The sequence below is a fragment of the Tubulanus polymorphus genome, chromosome 4 (assembly GCF_964204645.1).
Source record: "Tubulanus polymorphus chromosome 4, tnTubPoly1.2, whole genome shotgun sequence".
Classification (NCBI taxonomy): Eukaryota; Metazoa; Nemertea; class Palaeonemertea; order Tubulaniformes; family Tubulanidae; genus Tubulanus; species Tubulanus polymorphus.
The window spans coordinates 3,093,405-3,114,723 of record NC_134028.1 but is presented as its reverse complement, the minus strand read 5'-3'; the positions used below and the strand labels follow the sequence as shown (position 1 = coordinate 3,114,723).

The window sequence follows — 21,319 nt, the reverse complement described above, 5'->3', positions numbered from 1 at the left end:
CACCCTAGGAAAAAATTAGTCCAGTTTCTCTGGCAAGTTGGTTTAGATGGCGCTACGGTCGATCATAATCGTGAATAATTTTTGACAGCTCGAAATATGAGGATGTGAGTCTGTCCCGGGTTTGAAGCTGGTTATATACAGAATTTCGCGATGTAGAACGGGAGAAGCAGTGAATAATGGCGAGATATAACTATTGGCAGCAGCTCAAAGCGCTGTTGTTGAGGAATATTAGACAGAGAAACCGTGAAAAGGCCAGAACCTTCCAGGTAGGTGACCTGGTGACAGTTAAAAAACCCTAACTTAGTAACTAGTATTACAAATTATTTTGATTTATGGAAGTGATTATTTTACCGGAAGTGTGGAGAACAGAGTTTGAGAAAATAGCATAAGAGCAGAAAGAGCGAGACTCAAACCCGGGCCAGTAATTACTAGCGCAGTTTCATCCCACTAAACCACCGAGCTCGCTGAAACCCACCTGAATCGAATGTTTTATAGCCTAACCCTATCCCTAGTTATGAAACGGAACCCTCTGGACCCTCTTCTCAACCTCTTGACACTAACCCTATCGAAACCCTAACCCTAAACCAAATATAATGATTTTATTTTTACAAAATATATGGATCCAGCAAAATATCTTTTATAAGGCTAAATAATCACTTCCTAGATTCATTCTGAATCTGTGGCAAGTTTATCCAGTCGGCTAATATTATTTCAGGAAAAGAATTTCTATAGTAATTTTTCAAGTGAATATGTGCGAGATTGCGATTAGTTGACATTGTGTGGTGAATTGGTGATTTATCTCTAAATCAGTTGTCTCATCTCGGCTTGCTTGATCCATGGCATAAGTGCACCAATTAGCCTTTTCAGGCTTAATGCAGCTCATGGTGTGTGAGTGTTAGCTTCGCCATTAAGAAATATACTCTCTTCTATTATTACTAAGAGGATAAAATTTCCTAAAGGCTACTGACATGGACTGCGACGAGAACGCCCTCACACATTAGTCCACATAGAAGCGTAGCTTCTTATCCCATCCAGCACTAAGTAGGTAGGCTACAAGGACCTATCATTGTATAGGCCTAACTGAACTTTTTCTCTATTTTTGTTTTCTCTATCAGGCATCATTGGCATCATCTAAGGCATCATTGCTTCAATTGTGTACAGTCATCATTGCTTCGATTGTGTATAGGCATCATTGCTTCGATTGTGTACGTACAGTTAATAACTTGCTTAAAAGCTCAAAATTCTGTGTAAGCCAGCCTACCTTACTTACTTGCTGGCTGGGGACGTTTTAAAAACCAATCATTCTGTGATTATTGACCATGAAGAATAGTCAATAATCGGTTGACAATTAGAGGGGAAATCCACCTCAGTGCAACATTCCCCAAATATTGAATCAGCCATTTCAAAAATGTCTCTAAAAGACTTACCGGTAATTGCGATAAAAGCTGTGCCAGTGGTTTAAAAAACCACCAGAGCAATTTCAGAAAAAAACAAATGATATCCAAAATTAGAGGCATAGTTAATCGGACTGTACGTACAATTACGAACTTGCGTTGTTCAAAATGTAGCTACCTTACTTACTTGCTGGATCTGGATTTCAAAGAATTGGTTTGATCGGGAGTATTTTATACTGAAAATTGGGGCACCATGCCAAAAGAATTGCGAAATAAAATGCTATTGGTTGATCAAATGGAACAAAAAATCAGACAGTCCTTTGAAATATAAATGATTCAATGATCTAATTCTGGAATGGGTTTCTCCGATATAAAAATTGCTACTTTCACTTTCAGAAATTAAGATTTTATGAAAAAATCAGTATTATGCTTAAAATTGTATTCACAAGTAACCTTTAGATGATGTTTTTCATCTTAAATTCAAGCGACTTTGGCTTGATTTTATGAATATTTTTAGTAAATTGCATTTTTTTTCTTCCCATCCGTCTCCCAGTTTTATCAGTTTGCTCTCATCGCAATTGGCCCAACGTGTATCATATGTGGCCGCATCATATCAATGTACGGTATTGATGCGTTGCTAGGCAACAAATGTCGAGAGTGGTAGTCACAGTTTAGTGTCGTCTCAGTTTATAGTTGTTTCAGTGCATTCGTTTCTATCATTTAGACCTACAGTACCTACATATCATACTTGAATCTGATGATACTTGTCGCTCTTTCGAAACCTCTACATAGAAGGAATTGCTGAATATATATATATATATATATATATATATATATATATATATATATATATATATATATATATATATATATATATATATATATATATATATGTGACATGCGCTGATAAGCTTTATCTGTCTGTGTTGAGTTATATTTCATCCTTTTCAATTAAATGATTTGATAATTTTAGTCATTTTTATTACGGGGTTCTACTGCAGAAAATCTGTTAATTTATTCATATTCATCTGACAAAGTTTGTTTTATACGGTAACTTTCACCTCAATCCATTTGTGGATTAACACAATCATGTCGTGTGCACTGCCTCATGAGACCTTGTGCAACTGTTATGGCAGTCATAATTCCGAAATGGAACTGACTTGAATTTCAATGGGTAGCGAAGAGAGAAGCTGTTTGATAAATGCTCTACAAGGCACGCGAACGAACGCGCGTATATATCAACATGACAGTTAGTACTGATATATAGTTGACCACGATGATAGATTAGCCATTGCATGACTTCATCAGTAGCGGTATAATAAACACATTTACTGTGATTATAACTGAGCAGACGGATGGATACCCAGTGTCGATCGTCATCATCGGGGGCTTTACTGTGTATCATCATACCAGGATAGAGTGATACACCAGTGTATTGATCAGTTAATTGAATATATGACAAGCCAGATGGACGGACGGTCTAGTTACTGTATACGAACTGTGCTCCAGTGATTTAAACTTAATTAAACTTCCTCCATTAATGCGAGTGCCGAATTAGAAACGGGCAAACAATTTTTTTCCATCTCCACGAAAGCAAATTGAACCAGTTAAAGGCCATAAGGCCATTAAAATCGAGCAATACAACAGTCATAGTTACGCTGTCCAGAGGGATGATATACAAATTGAGCTATCCACCGGTCAAAGGGACGATATACAAATTGAGCTATCCACCCGTCAAAGGGACGATATACAAATTGAGCTATCCACCCGTCAAAGGGACGATATACAAATTGAGCTATCCACCGGTCAAAGGGATGATATACAAATTGAGCTATCCACCCGTCAAAGGGACGATATACAAATTGAGCTATCCACCCGTCAAAGGGACGATATACAAATTGAGCTATCCACCCGTCAAAGGGATGATATAGAAATTGAGCTATCCACCGGTCAAAGGGATGATATACAAATTGAGCTATCTACCCGTCAAAGGGATGATATACAAATTGAGCTATCCACCGGTCAAAGGGACGATATACAAATTGAGCTATCCACCCGTCAAAGGCATGATATACAAATTGAGCTATCCACCGGTCAAAGGGATGATATACAAATTGAGCTATTCACCGGTCAAAGGGATGATATACAAATTGAGCTATTCACCCGTCAAAGGGATGATATACAAATTGAGCTATCCACCGGTCAAAGGGATGATATACAAATTGAGCTATCTACCCGTCAAAGGGATGATATACAAATTGAGCTATCCACCGGTCAAAGGGACGATATACAAATTGAGCTATCCACCCGTCAAAGGGATGATATACAAATTGAGCTATCCACCGGTCAAAGGGATGATATACAAATTGAGCTATCTACCCGTCAAAGGGATGATATACAAATTGAGCTATCCACCGGTCAAAGGGACGATATACAAATTGAGCTATCCACCCGTCAAAGGCATGATATACAAATTGAGCTATCCACCGGTCAAAGGGATGATATACAAATTGAGCTATCCACCAGTCAAAGGGATGATATACAAATTGAGCTATTCACCCGTCAAAGGGATGATATACAAATTGAGCTATCCACCGGTCAAAGGGATGATATACAAATTGAGCTATCCACCGGTCAAAGGGATGATATACAAATTGAGCTATTCACCGGTCAAAGGGATGATATACAAATTGAGCTATTCACCCGTCAAAGGGATGATATACAAATTGAGCTATCCACCCGTCAAAGGGATGATATACAAATTGAGCTATCCACCGGTCAAAGGGATGATATACAAATTGAGCTATCCACCGGTCAAAGGGATGATATACAAATTGAGCTATCCACCCGTCAAAGGGATGATATACAAATTGAGCTATCCACCCGTCAAAGGGATGATATACAAATTGAGCTAATCACCCGTCAAAGGGATGATATACAAATTGAGCTATCCACCCGTCAAAGGGATGATATTCAAATTGAGCTATCCACCCGTCAAAGGGATGATATACAAATTGAGCTATCCACCGGTCAAAGGGATGATATACAAATTGAGCTATCCACCCGTCAAAGGGATGATATACAAATTGAGCTATCCACCCGTCAAAGGGATGATATACAAATTGAGCTATCCACCCGTCAAAGGGATGATATACAAATTGAGCTATCCACCCGTCAAAGGGATGATATACAAATTGAGCTATTCACCCGTCAAAGGGATGATATACAAATTGAGCTATCCACCCGTCAAAGGGATGATATTCAAATTGAGCTATCCACCCGTCAAAGGGATGATATACAAATTGAGCTATCCACCGGTCAAAGGGATGATATACAAATTGAGCTATCCACCCGTCATTACAAATTGATCTATCCACCCGTCAAATTGTGGACAGTGTCTCTATATAGATGTATTTGTGTGTATTTCAGGAGGTTCTTTATCCAATCACACTGATTCTCATTCTGACAATGGTTCGACGAATAGTTATGCCCGCCAAACTGCCCGCTATCACCGACATGGCGACAACGAATATTACGAAATCGCAGTTTATTCCGACGAGTTTACGGAATCGTCCGATTCTCGTTGTGTCCGAGAATACGGCGGATATTCGAAGAATCCTGGATTCAGTTGTCGCGACATTGAACGTAACGGCCAGGCCGGGATACGTGTTCGTCACCAATAATACCGAAGCTGAAGTCGATTACATGATGAACTATACATCCTGGTACGCCGGATTAAACTTCACAATAGATGGCGATACGATCAGCTACTCGATACGTCTACCAGCTGAACAGTTCAGTCTGACCAGTCAAATATTACCATTTGCATCTGCAGGTACATGTATGAACTGTTTATACATTTTGTTACTGTTACCACGCTGGTGGATTGGAGAATTGATGCATTTGAAATTACACACTGTTGGCTCAGGGTCGCCACCCAGTAATCAGGGAAAGTCAGGAAATTTTCTTTTCTTTAAAAAACTCGAGGAATAGTCGAGGGAATTTTGTAAAAGAAAAAAGGCTAAGAATCAGGGAGATTTGTTGAGATTGCTAGATCGCACATTGTTAAATAGTTTCCATCTATGTAAATCAAGTCAGGGAGAACAATGTGCGTGGCAGGGAAAAGTCAGGGAAAAGCAAGTCGAATAAGGTGGCCAGTCTGTTGGTAGCACACCAATTCCATAATTGTTGGGTATTCAAATTTAGAGTTGAATAATTTAAAAAAACCAACAAAGTCCATTAACTGAGTCCAGTGTCACAATCTTGGAGGCTTTGATTAATAGATAGATAGGCAAGCTATATCAGCATAATGATTTCAAATGATATCAGCTTCAATGATTTGGTTTTGATTATGTTTTATCATATTTTCAGCTGACTGTCATGATGGTCCATCTGGTTTGTCTAAAGGTAACTGTCCCAGTAATGATTTTTTGTACAGCGGTTTTGCCGTGCTACAAGTTGCCATAGATACAGCTATTATACAGGTAGGTACTATATCATCAGTATCCAGCTCCAGCAATACTGAAATAGATCACTTGAATTTTTTAAATGAAGCTGTTGTTCCTGTGTTTCCTTTTTGATATTAGTTAGTTGAAGAAGCTCGTTAAGAATAGGAATGGATTAAGTGTCGGTGAACCAACTCGAGTTTTTGCCCAAACCCACTTTTTACAGTGATTCCATGATAGATTTAAATCTTTTCACGCAGTTATACATAAACACGTATGGAGTGTCAGTGTCAGTGGCAACTACACAAATTCATTGGTCGACAAACAAAAATGTCTCAAAGGAATGCCTAAACAGCTAAGATTTCTCAGTGGAATGCCGTACAACATTAAAAGCTCCCATTATTCAGATCATTGATATTAATTTTTAAAGCCTTTATTGGACCCCAATGAAATTAATCCATTTCTATGCAGCTATTGCGGCGTGCCTGTATTCAATTGAAATCAGTATTGCGCCAGTAAAGTTATTTTTAGAAATGATTAGAGTGTGCCCTTTACACGCGTGGTGTGATTTCCATTTTATATGGCGTATTTTTTTTTTTCTCGAAATATTTCAGTGGAAATCAAATGAAACTATTCCGAAACAACGATATCAAGTGAAAATGATGCCGAAAGACGCTCATTATCCGAGCATACAAGTGTTACAGATATTGTATAGTATCTATATACCGATGTCGTATACACCGTTCCTCACGTATCTCGTAGTTTACCTGGTCTACGATAAAGAGCGCAAGATCAAAGAGACAATGCAAATAATGGGTCTACTCAACTCACCGTATTGGTAGGTATTCTCTAGTGGTAAATACCACTATTTTTGTATCCCTGCCGATGAGATAATTTTGACGTTTTGATGAAAATTGCTGCAGATTTTGTTAAAAACGCACTGGCCCTTCCGATTTTTTCCCTTATTATAATCATTTCAAGTTTCGTAATTTCATTGTTTGTGAGATTAAAAAAGGAGCATTTTTTAAGCCTTTCAGTGCGTCAATAACGTGATGCGATGTATAAATCAGTGATGCAATTAGCTAATGCTAATGCACTGCATTGTCGACGGACTGTTGCAGTATGCCCATTATACGATGCACTGGGGCGGAATTTTCAAATTATCCGCGGCACTAAAGGGTAAACATTTTTCACCGCTGAAAGAATTTAAGAATCTGGTTTCGTTTTAGGTTGTCTTGGTTGATAGTGTACGCGATCGTGATTCTTTTAGTCACCGCTGGAATCGCGTTAATCGGTTACCTATTCAAAGTTTTCATGTATTCGAACTGGTTGTTGATAGCATTGTTTCTCTACCTCTATGGACTGACTTTGATCGCGATGGGATTTCTGATATCGGCGTTCTCGAATAAAACGCGCGTCGCTGCCTCGGTCAGCAGTTTCATCGTGTTGGCGTTATCATTAGTCGGGTATTTGCCGGTAAGCGTGAAATTTTCAGAATTTGTTGTTTGAAAGATATTCATTATGATGTATTTATAGAAAGTATTTGATGGGATCAAAGTTAGTTAATCATGAATTATAAGCGAAATGACAACGTTTTGGACTCTCTATAAGTCAGACAGTGGTCTCTAGACAGAGTCCAGAATGTTGTGTCAATTTGTATTTGTAAGTAGTGGGTTTCGATCTTATCTATTCTCCACATCTGAGTGTGGCTGAGTTCGATGAAAAATTTCCCTTATAGGTGGCGCTGAGTCGAACTGTCGGGGCAGACGGAATTCCAGAGTCATCGTATTCACCTGCTGAACAATGGTTACTATGTTTATTGTCACCGACAGCTATTGCGTTTGCTACTGATCGTGTAAGTTTCTCAGATAAATGCAGTGTTTGTTCTTCATACGCTGGGATTTTAGAGGAGTTGTATTAGTCTATTAGATTGTGACCGTTGAAGTAGCAAATCATTTGATCTAGCTTGGTGCAATCTGCTATTTTTATGTTAACTTAAAATTTTTTATGAAGCAATTGTTGTTGTAAGCATCAATAGAATATTGGCTTAATATGTTGAGAAACAGCAGATATCAAGGTGGCTAATTTTCATAGGGGTGGATGTAAAAGCCAAAGAGATGGCCTTCCTCGTAAAACCTCTGGTGGATATAACCGGTGTTACTAAAAAATTTCATCTGCTTCCACTGGAGACTACCAGTATAAACCAACGGTATTGAATTATGTGAAAGCCTTGATGAATTCTTGCTGTATTAGGTTTCTGCATGAATCGTCGCTGAAATGGTATCCAGTTATCCGCGTGAAACAATTTTTGGTCAACGAGTCGATAATGTTATATGACGGTATTGATTTTCCTGCCCGAGCAGAAGTGCATTACTGTACTTCTCTATTTTCATAAATGACTTTCATATGTTGCTTTTATTGTCTCTCGCTGGGAATTGCTATTCATGAATTCATAGACAATTGGCTTTTATTTTAGATGACATTTATGCCGTTATATGAGATTGAGATTGTCCAACGCGACATTTATCCCATTAGGAAAATGCATACCCAACTCTTATCAACTTGACAAAATGTTCTTTGTTTTCTTAGATTGCGTTGCTCGATATGTTGCACGGTGGCGCCACTTTAGACAAGATGTCGCTCGGAACGTTTCCACTTTACGGACCATTCATCATGTTGATCATCGATTTCGTTATTTATTTCCTTCTCGCTATTTATTTCGACAACGTTCTCCCAAGTAAGTTTCTCGTTATATCGACCACAATAGAATAGACCATCCTCACTTGCCAGAGTCGCTGTGTTTGTATCACTGATAATAATCTCGCTTCAGTGATTCTGGTGAGTGAGTTTAGGGCAGACGTACAATCGACCTTTGTTAACGACCTGCATGGATGCATCGTTGCTTGTCAATCCTCTCGGCTGTAGCTGCGCTTTTCAATACAAAAAGTAGTTATTACCATCTTTCCAACTAGTGAAATAAAATCCACTTGAATTAAATTTACTTTGTACGTTTTTCAGTTTTTTGGCAGTTTATTGAATGAAAATTGATATTTTGGTTTCTTTATAAAAACATCAATTGTCGCGTTCATCTTAAGATATCTATTTAAATGCATTTGATGCTTCGAGTTAACTGAAAGTTCTTGAACTTGAATTTTCGGATTTTATTGCTAAGAATATTGATAATCAATCTCTAAGGTTCACTTTGTGTGTTCTTTGATGTAGAAGAAATATCACTTTGTACCAAGTTCACCACCTCTAAAACCTGACAGCTGATCGTCAGATCTCCACTGCATGTTCCAAAAATACCATAGACATGTCACGCCACGTAAATTATATAATAGATTATCAATCAAAGGATATTCTAACAGCTAGTTAGTAACATTTGTTTCCTATGTTTTTCGATATATATATATTTTCAAACTAATGTAGATGTTTTGTGTATTGCGCAATTGCATGAAATGGAATTTATTGGTTTGTAGAATATTTTTAGTCGATGTATGGAATTCCGGATTGGTAAAATATCAACTTACGGAATCATTTTCGATGCGGATTTCGCGCGTTTTACGTTTCGTAGATGTTGATATTTTTCCTTCGAACACGAGTTTGACTTATGTATACATTATTTTTCATTGTTGATCGATAGTAACTTCACCCGCCATTAAACGTCACTTTCTAGGTAAAATTATGAAAATATGTTATCGGAAATTTCAAGCTAGTAAGTTGCGTGTATTTTCACTTGTTCGTTTATTATACTGTGCAGTCTTTATATATTACTACTGTATCATAATACCGTAAACAAAGTTTCTTCTTAAAAATATTTCTGTTCTGGTGTACACCACACACATACACACAGACTGTTGTACATGTACAGGCGTCTGCAGCTTGTTGATCTGTTCATTTGCAATGATAATCTAAGGACGAGTGATATGTCTCGTGATATGTCTCATGATATATCTCGTGATATGTCTCGGGCAAGTATTTTTTATTCAAATTCTCGACATTAACTGATCGACTATGAAACTCATTTAAGACGGTTACATCGATGTCTGATAACCTGCTGCTTTCCGACTGATTTCTTCGTATCGCGGCTGAGCAAAGTCATTAATCAAAATGAGGAATTGAAATGATGATTCCGGGATTCAGTTCATTACCGCGAGGCTCATGGGGCTCACTGTAATGAAACCGTTATGAATCATGAATCATTTGCTTACAGAGATTTACTTTATTAGAACAGACAGACTTCAGGCTGTAGTTGTCTCTCTCTCTCTCTCCTCTCTCACTTTTTCTCTCTTTCTCATTCTTCTCAGAAAACTCACTGATGGAATATTTTATGGTGAATGATCTTCATTGGCTTAATTGTTTTTTATTCTATTCAAGGCACATCATTTTTTTTTCAGGCACAGGACGCATTTGAATATTTTAAGTTTATACCACTTCAGTCCGGGATACGGAAAACAATTTTGACGTATTATGATTTTATTATAACACTGCTCTATTGAAAACGATCAAATACTTGAAACTCTCGGGAAATCATAATTAATGCTTTATTGCATGATACATTGCATGAAGAATTAAGCCCTCCTTGGTACTATTACTGCTAATCATCTATTGTAAACTTCTGAAATCCTAAGCTCATAAAATGACCGGCAAACAGTATTTGATTTCATGTATAATCGTCGAGATTGAATGATAGATAGTTATCTGAGGGTAACTACATCTTTGTCTTGTAATCATCTGAGGAAATCAATGATTTCTGATCAGGTCGTTTCTTTTTGAATGCACTCTTTAATTTTTGGCCATTCTAAAATCTCAGTGAAATATCGCTTACTATATATATATACTTTTACTATGATATATTTATTCTTTTTCTGGTGATATTTAAGCACACATTTTTGACGATATTTCGATATTCATCACATTCTTCAATTTCTCATATTTTTATTGATCAGTCGAGCAAATTTCAGAGGGAAAATACTTTTCATAATGGAATGACGTGGGAAATCGACTAACTCATGAAATTGCTGAATTGAATTATTTCATTCATTCTCATCATAGAAAAACCGACAAAAAGATTTTAAGTTTCATCGGCTGAACAAGATTTTTCATCGTGGTCTTTTATCTTCGAGAAAATATCTTTCAGGTGATTACCGACCGAGTCAGCCGCCGTGGTTCTGTTTCCTGCCGTCGTACTGGTGTCCGAGCGGACGAGAAGCGGACGAACGAACTCACATTCTCGGTGATCAGACGCACGCGAACAGTAGCGCCACCAATCACAACAACCTGCTCGACGCGAACGTCGAGGCCGTGCCGCAGGAATTGATCGGAAAAGAATCGATCAGAATCGTTAATTTAACAAAAGCTTTCAAAACCTGGTTCGGTCGAGTCAATGCTATGGCTGTCGATGGTATGTATGAATAAATCAACTATTCTTAATTTACAAGCGAATATTGATTATAAGATCCTGAGTTTATTGTCTTAATCGTAAGTTTCCCTCGACAATGACCTCTGAATATTCTGTGCATGTTACAGGTTTTAATACCGATGTTTATGAAGGGCATATAACCTGTTTCTTGGGACACAACGGAGCTGGAAAAACGACGTTAATCAACATGTTAACTGGATTAACTACTCCTACATCAGGATCCGCTACTGTTTGTGGACATGTGAGTATAAACCATTCCAATTAAAGACGTTTTTCAGGGCTTTCTGAAATATTCTGGATATTTTTCCGATCTTATTTCAATAGAGTATAACTAATCCGATTGAGATGTTGGAAATACGCGGAATGACCGGTTTGTGTCCGCAACAGAATTGCCTTCTTTACAACTTAACCGTTCACGAACACCTCGAATTATATGCAAATCTGAAAAATGTTCCTCCTGAGAAAGTAAAAACCGAGGTAAGAAAGATGAACTCAAGATCGCATATGATTTACATAAGATTCTCGGTCATGAATGATCAATTTTCATGTAAATCGCGGATTATAGGTACAGCAGATTCTCATGGATATGGATCTAGTTGAACAAGCTAATCAACTTATACCGACGCTTAGCGGTGGACAAAAACGCAAGTTATCCGTAGGAATCGCTTTGATCGGTGATCCTAAGGTTTGTTTGCAGATTTTTGGGAATTTTGTCCAATATAGAGATATACTGGTTTAAGGCGTATGAACCTGTTGAATTTATTTGTAGATAATATTCTTAGACGAGCCTTCGGCCGGTATGGATCCGTACTCGCGTAGACAATTGTGGAATGTTTTGAAGGCCAGACGTCCTGGACGAACGATCATATTAACCACTCATTTCATGGATGAAGCGGATATACTTGCAGGTTCGAATTTGATTTCTCAGTTGTTGTCATTTACTAATTCAAGCGTGATTTTTCAATCGTGTCCGAATTCTGATTCCAACAGATAGAAAAATCTTCATGAATAAGGGCAAGCTACAGTGTTGTGGAACGTCACTCTTTTTGAAAAACAAATTCGGTGTTGGTTACCATCTCAAGTAAGTAGTCATTCAAACCTTTCACTTTACCTTTCATTTTACCTCGGTTGTCATCACCAAAATTTTATGAATTTATTTTTTAGCCTGGTTCTCGAAAATCCGGATTATTCTGAATCCATTGAAGCAGTCGTAAAGCAGCATATTCCATCATCTTTTGTAACGAGACAACACGGCAAAGAGCTCAGCATTCTGTTACCTCTACCAGAATCGAGTAGATTCGCAGGTTTTTATCTGTGGTTTTATTTCATTATTCGGTAACCTACTTCACGAGAAGAATCTACATGTTTTAGTTATCGTGCGATTTGCAGGTCTGTTCGCGGTGATTGAATCTCGTGATATGAGCATTGAACACTACGGTATCTCTATGACTACATTGGAGGAAGTTTTCCTGAAACTTGGTAAGTAAACTGTATGATTTATCAGTTGCCTTTAAAACCAACGTAACCAAGACATTGAAAACAAGCAAGTAATATTTTATGAAATAAGTGGTTATAACTAATTGTATGTCAAATCATTTCAGAGGATGATGAAAATCCTGATTTGATGGCTCAAGGACACATGCCTGATCACGTTTGCATACCCAAGTCGCGTTCCGCTGAACGTATGGAACTGTTACAACTACATAACTCGCATATCGATTTCCGACCGAGCGCGATCGACATTGTGCAAGAAATGGACAGCGCCGTGGATATGAAGCCGGTCAGCGTACCGAAACAACGCTTCTGGGCACTGTGTCGAATACATTACAAGCAAGCCAGTCGTAATAAGACTCTACTGTGGTCGCGACTGATATTTCCGGTTGCATTCGTTATAATAGGTCTGGTCATTGGTACTAGGGTTGTGATTCCTAAACCAAAAGTTCCTCAGGTCATCCCGTTCAAACATATTCTGTACACAACTGCACAATCAATGGTTTATACCAGCGAAGGTACGTTGTTTTCTCCTGTTAAAGTGGGGCCGATTTTAAGTAGGATTCAATTCGATATTAAAAGAACTCTGCGCTTAACATTCTGTAGATAACTCTGCTGCAGTGAGGACCTTTCTTGATAACATACGGCAACAAGGTGTAAATCTTGAGCAAATAAATGCCAGCACAAACTTATTGGATATTGCACCTCATCATCTCGGCTTACAGATTGGCACTTTCAATCAGGTGAATATTATGCAACTTAGGACTCCAAATAACTGTCTTGTAAATGATTATACAACTATTGAAATGCATTTTTTGGAATATTTATAGGTGGTTCATAATCTAACGTTATTGTACAATGATACGGCTGTTTACTCGGTACCAGTTCTACTCAATTTGATATCAAACGGTTTCGTCAAAACTCTCGCGCCTGTTACCATCGAAACTAGCATGTTCCTGTGGCCGGCGATCGATCCTAATCTTATACCACCGACGATGTACAGTCATACGTTGTTTCTGGGCATCGCGCTGTCTATGTTACCGGCTAACTTTGCCGGTGATATCGTAAAGGATAAACAGGTATTGTTTTGATATATACTAATGGTGTCAGTACTGCGATAGTATACAGCTGAACATTAATGTTTTCAATAATTGTTTTTACAGCTAAAGGCTCGTAATCAGTTGCGAGTGTCTGGTATTCGTATGCTAGTCTACTGGGGATCGATGTTTTTCGTTCACATCGTACAATATTCATTCTGTGCTATTTTATCCATCATGGTCATGCTCATGTTTTATGTAAGTTAACATCGGTGTTTAAGCTTACGAGAATGATTCGTAAATTTCATGCATTTTGATGAAACCTCGATTATTCACTTTCAGATGCCATCAATCATGTATTTAGGAGCTGTTGTCTCGTTGATTACGTTGTACCTGGTTTATATGCCGATGGTTACATTGTTGTCGTACGTTTTTTCATTCGCATTTAAGACATTCGACTCGGCGTTATCAGTTATCCCGACTGTTTACTTCTTCGTACGTATATTCATTTGTTTATTTTTGCTTAATTGGATTATTCATTAAACCTCACTGTGGGGACGTACTTGTAGGCAGTCTCCAGGACTCGAACCTGTTTGCCCACCGATAGTGAATGCTACAGCAGCATGCCTTAGCCCACTGAGCTACTAAAAGTATATCTAAAATCTTAGCAACTCAAACTGTCTGTTCCTGTAGATCATTTTAATTTCACATACTTTCAGGCTGCTTTCATTCCATACATGTCGATTTCACTGATCAACGCTCGAGACTCTGAGTTAGCGTTCGTGATACACAATGTTCTATGTTTCGTCGATCCGATCTACACGATTTACGGCGGACTTTATTACATCGATCAGATGTACTTCCTCAGACGTCAAAAAGCCGGCTCGTCTCCCGATATACCCATTGGGGATTACTTCAACTGGGAAAGCGGTATCCCACCTACACTCATTTCAGTAAGCTAAGTGTTGTTTTAAGAATCAATCGTGTTTATAACTAATGATTACTATTTCCTCATATCTTATCTTTACAGCCATTCTTTCATATTATTTGGTTAGTGGTATTGCTCTACTATCTGGACAAACGCGCGACTGCCGACCTTCACGGAAATGTTTGTTCGACCGAACCAGTTGTAACTATGGAAATAGCCCACCAGGTGGCTCCGCCTGATGAGGATGCTAATGTTGCTGCTGAAAGACGGCGTGTGGAACAGTTGGATATGAAACATACAGACCAGGTGTGTTATATCATTACATTACAGGAGGTTCAGTTATCTAACTTTCGCTCATTCATGAAAATCGATTCTCTCGTCGCAGCCTCCAGCAGTCGTAGCGAAAAACCTCAGGCGAGAATTTATCAAGGAAGTCAAGGGAATGTCGTGTTTCAATAAATCGGACGTCCAAACGAAAGTCGCGGTGAACAATTCTAGTTTTGCAATCGAATCAGGTGAAATATTCGGACTGCTCGGTCCGAACGGTGCCGGTAAAACTAGTACAATCAACATGATCATCTCAGAAATTACTCCTTCAAACGGAAAGGTATATTTCAGTATTTCAAAATGCGAAATTGATCGAATTCTTTTTAAGTAAACTGCGCGAGTTCTTATTTAAATTTGGTATATTTGGAGCAGGTTTATCTCGGAGGTTATGACATCACTAGTAATCAGTCAGAGGCATTCCAAAACACCGGAGTTTGCCCTCAACACGACCCTCTGTGGGAGGAGATTACATTGAAGGAACATTTAGAATGTTACGCCGCGATAAAAGGACTGAATAAAGCGGAAGTCGCTAACGCAACAAAAGAGTAAGTTACCATGGTAATATGTTGGTAATTGTCGTGGTTCATCTCGTACAGATCTACGAATGTTATCCTTGTTACGATGATTTTAATGGCAGATTCCTAGATGAATTGAAAATTGAAGAATACGCTAAAAAAAGTGTAAAGAAACTATCGGGAGGTACAAAACGAAAGGTAAGTTGCCCGTTCATTGTATCGCATGCTGGCTGCAACCGTGATTTAGAGGATGAAAGGTTTTACATTTCAGCTGTGTTATGCAATCAGTATGCTTGGCAACCCTAAAGTTGTATTGTTAGACGAGCCTAGTGCCGGGCTAGACCCAAAAGCCAAACGATTTCTCTGGTAGGTGCTGAACGTGTTCGAGTCAATCAATGTACTCGAAGATTTTTGAGATGAATGATTTTAATGACGGTTGCGTTTCAGGGATCACATCAGTAGAAACTGCTCAGAGAAGGAACGAGGAGCGCTTCTCACTACGCATAATATGGATGAGGCAGACATACTGTGTTCACGGATAGCTATAATGACTAACGGCAGTCTACAGTAAGTCTACGATTATACTGAATCGGAATTTGAAATAATAAGAATTTACAGCGGAACCTCGTTGTAATGACAATAGGCCTATAATGATTTGTCCAACCTCGACCCAAATAGGACGAGTTTTATAATTTCGTACTGGACATAACGATCTATCAGTTAAAACGAACATATTATCTGGTCCCTGAAGTTCGTTGTAACGAGGTTCCGCAGTGTTCGAACTCTTTATAAGTGGTGTTATTCGTGATGTTTTTCAGATGTATCGGTTCGAATCAGCACTTGAAGAGCAAATTCGGTCAAGGATACATCCTTGAATTCAAGGTCGTGGAGCACCTCGACGAAGCTCAAATGAAGAGCGTTGTACAGTTTGTGAAGGAATTGTTTCCAGACTGCACGTGTCTTGAGACATTCGGACATCACAGCGTGTATAAGATTCCTAAACACAACGTCAATTCATTTGCTCGTATTTTCGCTACGATGGAAGCAGGTAAATAACTGTTTAAATAGCTCTCCAAATATGGCAAATGAACATGAAGGCACCCTGTCCTGCAGTTATAAATGTTTGACAATTGAAAAGGAATCATTTTAAGTTATGCGTGTCGTGCTAAGTCGGAAATTAAAATTGCCCTGATAAATCTATTTTCAGGTAAAGATACCCACCACATCACAGAATACAGTTTCAGCCAGTCAACATTAGAACAAGTATTCCTAGAGTTTGCCAAACATCAAGAGCCAGAAGACATCAGTTGAGGATGAGGTATCTGTGAGAGACTGAACATCTAGAAAAAGCTCAATATTCAAACTGAATTAATGCGTAATCATCTGAGGGGAAAATACTTGGAAGAGTTTATATTTTAGACTATGATATATGGGGTTAGGTAAAGTATAGGAGCCAGTTCAACATTTGTGAGTTGAAATTCGAATAAGATCGTCTGACCTCTTGGATGAAACTCATCTTACAACTGTGGAACTGAGTCTAACTGTATTTATGAACAAATAGACGTGATTGTTTATTATCATTAGAAGCATTTACAATGTTAGAGAATTGAAGAGAATTTTGTAGTTGAAGATTTATTTTGCAAAGATTATTTTTACAAGTCTGAACCTTACCGATCATAGAATAGGATAAATCATTCATATTTTCAGTGCTATTCCAACCAAGTCGATATTGTACTGTCAATCAAAATATGTAATAATGTAGTATCATTAATGCATTATTAATGCAGGGTCATATAACAAAAAATGTATACCGTAAATTGTAGCTATAGATTCAAATGAGCATATAGAAAATGAAAGTTGTTGTAATAACCAGATGTAGTCTCTGCCTTACCCGGAGCCTGGTAACTGCTTCCACAGTCAGACTAATGAGATGATAACAACATAGTTTTAACCAAAGTTAACCTAACAATTTGAGACCATCCTTAAGGAATACCTTAGAATCGAAAGTGTAGACTGTGGAATCGACTTCTAGTTTCACAGTTTTAACCAAAGTTAGCCTAACAATTTGAGATCATCCTTAAGGAATACCTTAGAATCGAAAGTGTAGACTGTGGAATCGACTTCTAGTTTCACAGTTTTAACCAAAGTGAACCTAACAATTTGAGACCATCCTTAAGGAATACCTTAGAATCGAAAGTGTAGACTGTGGAATCGACTTCTAGTTTCACAATTTTAACCAAAGTGAACCTAACAATTTGAGACCATCCTTAAGGAATACCTTAGAATCGAAAGTGTAGACTGTGGAATCGACTTCTAGTTTCACAGTTTTAACCAAAGTTAACCTAACAATTTGAGACCATCCTTAAGGAATACCTTAGAATCGAAAGTGTAGACTGTGGAATCGACTTCTAGTTTCACTGGTAATGAATACCGAGTAACAAACCGGTACAACGTCGACATATCTAGTTTATATGATATACATGTATATTAATGTAGAAATATCCTATGAGAGATTCTTTATATGTTTTCGCACCAAGATTTCATTTCTCCACCACTGGTGTGGGTTTGTAATCGGCTTATGTCTTTAACTTTATAGGATAAATTAGGAACGGTTCTCTAGTTATGGTGGTATTCTATTCTTTTGAACACTGATTTTGAGCCTCATATTTTGAGAAATCTATCAAAATTAACGACAATTTTGTTTAGTTATCATATTAGCTTTAAAATAGAATAAGCATTTCTTTAAGCGGTGACTTTATCGTACATATGATATGAATTGATAATACATTTCATCAATTCAATGTGTAATTGAACTATTGATTACAGTGATATATAATCCTATACATACTAGTATAATATGCTGTGATGTCTTATTGCAAAAATGGAATATGTAAAGAAAATGATAATATGTTATAATTTATTTTCTTGTTAGCAAATTATATGCAAATTAATTGATACAACTAAAGGGAGTAGTTTTGTTATTTATTGAATGATTATTATTTTTGTGCTATTTTCATTAGGGCTTTAGGTTCTAGTCTTTTTTATATGCAATACGTCTCTACGTGTATTGTTATTTCTCTGAATATGTTGTGTTATTCTTATGTCATGTTTTTCAAATTTAATAAATCTATGAAAAACTTAACTGAACTACGTTTCTCTATCAAGGAGTCTATATAGTTTATCGGGTGGTTAGAGTATCCGCAAGATCAACTGGTTATCCATACTAGGCGGTACGGTTCGTCCCAAAGACTAGTCTTCCATTTTGCCCAGATTATGGAGAGAGGCTCTTAATTTCTTAACGGACTAATGCAATAAGAAGAACTTATGAAGGAATAAAGAAAATCTAATCCCCCAACAGGTTTACTGATTAAGTTCATGAAAAAGAAATATATACTCAACGATAATTCGATGCAGATTTGTACATCTGGTTACTGAAAAATCTTTTGAAAGCTCTCCAAACAGGACTAGTGCCCTTATACATTTAGTCAAAGAGCATCTTTCTCATTTAAAAAGCTCAATTTCAAGTACATTAAAACTGTTATGTTACGGTGGATATTTCCTCGGCGAAAAAGTTCATTTCAATGTTAATCGTAATCATGATTGGAATTCTACTGTTGTAAACACATTAAAGTAAACGTCTTTCGTTACTTGTCTATAAACATGTACTAATTGGTTTTTCAAAATAGATTTCTAATGACGCACGGTATCTAGTGGCAAATATGGGAAAAACTCTCACGGCCCTTGTTCATTTTAGATTAGACGAGACTGTCATTCAAATTATTCAGCGAGAAACTGTGGATTGCTTTGTTTCGTCGTGGAAAAAATACACAAACGCACGAAATAGTGGCGTGTTCTTCATTTGCAAAATATGAACAGGGCAGACTACAGGATACCCCATTGTCGAGATTGGGTAGGTTTCGCTTGACGTTGAATAAAAGATACTTTAAACTGAATATTCTCAACCAAAATGGCTAGTTATGATCTAAGCTCACAAATTGCAACTGAAAAAGGTAAATTGAAAGATGGAATTCGACAAATCGATGTCGCTTTGCGAGAAAAACAGACGGCGTTAGATTCGACGGAGAGTTCCGCTACGTCACGCGTGGCTGAAATACAAGATATGGTGAGGAACTACGAGAAGAAAATAATCCGAGACGTTATTGAATCACGTTCGAAGATCGTCGAAAAAGCGATGGAGGCCAGACGTACGCTGGAATCAGATTTGCTAAAACTGAATTGCATAGAAGGAATAATAAGTGTAACTCCGAGACCAGGCAGCGGTGTCTCTAATCAGTTGATCGATGTGTGCGATGTGGATTCGATTGTCAACGATTTCAAGCGAATTCCTATAAATCTTGACGGTAGTTTGACGAAAGGTGGTTACGAGACGGTGGATGCGATGCTTGGTCGGTTGAATATCATCACTCCCGCCGTACCACTGAGCCCTCGACCGGTGATGCCGGCACCAACAACGCCGATTCCAGTAACACCATCTCCTCGCCTGATTACACACGCTGATTATGAAGTTTTCACCAGCCAAGCCGTACACGTTACAGCACCAACTCCGAAAGGTCCACTGGGTCTTCAGCAAATCAACGAAGCCACCGTGGACCATTATATTTGCCATATGACGTCAACGCCTGAAGGTGGATTGGTGACGGCTAACTACAACGGCGAAGATATTTTCCTGTACGATTCTCAACTGGCGCGAAAAAGCCAGATACGAATGGAATGGTACTGCTGGGGCGTGGCATGCGATAATTTCGGCTGCCTTTACATCGCAACAGGTTCCGATCTACGTCGGTATCGAATCTCCGGTATGAGTTACGAATGTTCTGCCGTTGACAAAAGTCCGTTCACTTTGGGCGTGTACGAGGTATTCATCAAAGGAAACCGTATCTATATCGGTGGAGAAAAATTCATTGACAGCTACGCATTGATTCCAGTCAATTCGGTTAATTCCCCCGATAACGACAAGGCTCATATTATTGATACTAAGGACAAAGAATCGTTTAACGTCGGTGGTCATGTTACTGCGATTTCTGCGAATAACCAGGGGCATATTTTCGGGGTTACCGATAAGAATAATTTGTACATGTTCCGTAGAGTAAAAGAATCCGATGGATGGAAGACAATTCGTGATAAGTTGACTTTTAGCGTATTGGTAACACTGAAGGGTGTCGTCTGCCCTGACGATTCGTGTGTCTTGTTGATGGGTTCAAAAGATGAACGCTCAGTGATCGGTTGGCAGTCGACTGTGTGGACTGTACCGATAACGCAACGAGGTCTTTTGCCGGCGATACCTTTACTGAAACTAGACGAGCGAATCAAAGCATGCGCTCTGACTAATCTGGATACATTGGTTCTGGCGACGGTGGATAGCTCCAATTGTAGACGTCTCAGAGTTTACAGAGTTGGCCATGAAGATCCAAGTGATTCAAAAGAATATTCGTGGGGATCGACAAACGTTTTCTTACCATCTCCCAGACCAAACTAGATCACTGTTTAGCAATGAACTGATGTATCTCAATTATAGCTAGGTGACTTAGATTGGTATAAGCTCGGCCGCACGGGTGCGACCGACTGTGTTGGTGAGAAAGTGAAATTTCGATCGACAATTAAGTTGATAATACTTATGGCTTTTCTGAAGCCGATTGCTAAAAGCAAGATATTTGTATTTTATTGAATTACAAGAATAAATTTGGCCTGGCAGAGTATTGATTGTCTTTATTATGTCGGATCTGTCACAGTGAATGACAT

General features: G+C 38.2%; 1 protein-coding gene across 1 annotated transcript; it reads left to right on the top strand.

Annotated features, from left to right (window-relative positions):
- Positions 1-82: 82 nt before the first annotated feature.
- Positions 83-18,635, top strand: LOC141903078 (cholesterol transporter ABCA5-like). The gene is made up of 30 exons (XM_074790972.1): positions 83-266; positions 4,824-5,229; positions 5,766-5,878; positions 6,454-6,677; positions 7,069-7,315; positions 7,578-7,694; positions 8,429-8,576; positions 9,516-9,554; positions 10,980-11,243; positions 11,369-11,502; positions 11,586-11,738; positions 11,827-11,946; positions 12,031-12,169; positions 12,252-12,342; positions 12,426-12,565; positions 12,651-12,740; positions 12,863-13,270; positions 13,359-13,495; positions 13,583-13,831; positions 13,916-14,047; positions 14,132-14,284; positions 14,509-14,742; positions 14,820-15,023; positions 15,103-15,324; positions 15,417-15,589; positions 15,682-15,757; positions 15,831-15,925; positions 16,007-16,126; positions 16,378-16,607; positions 16,767-18,635. The coding sequence occupies exons 1-30, from the start codon at positions 177-179 to the stop codon at positions 16,868-16,870; spliced, it is 5,052 nt and encodes a 1,683-aa protein (XP_074647073.1). The 5' UTR covers positions 83-176; the 3' UTR covers positions 16,871-18,635.
- The last annotated feature ends 2,684 nt before the right edge of the window (positions 18,636-21,319 follow it).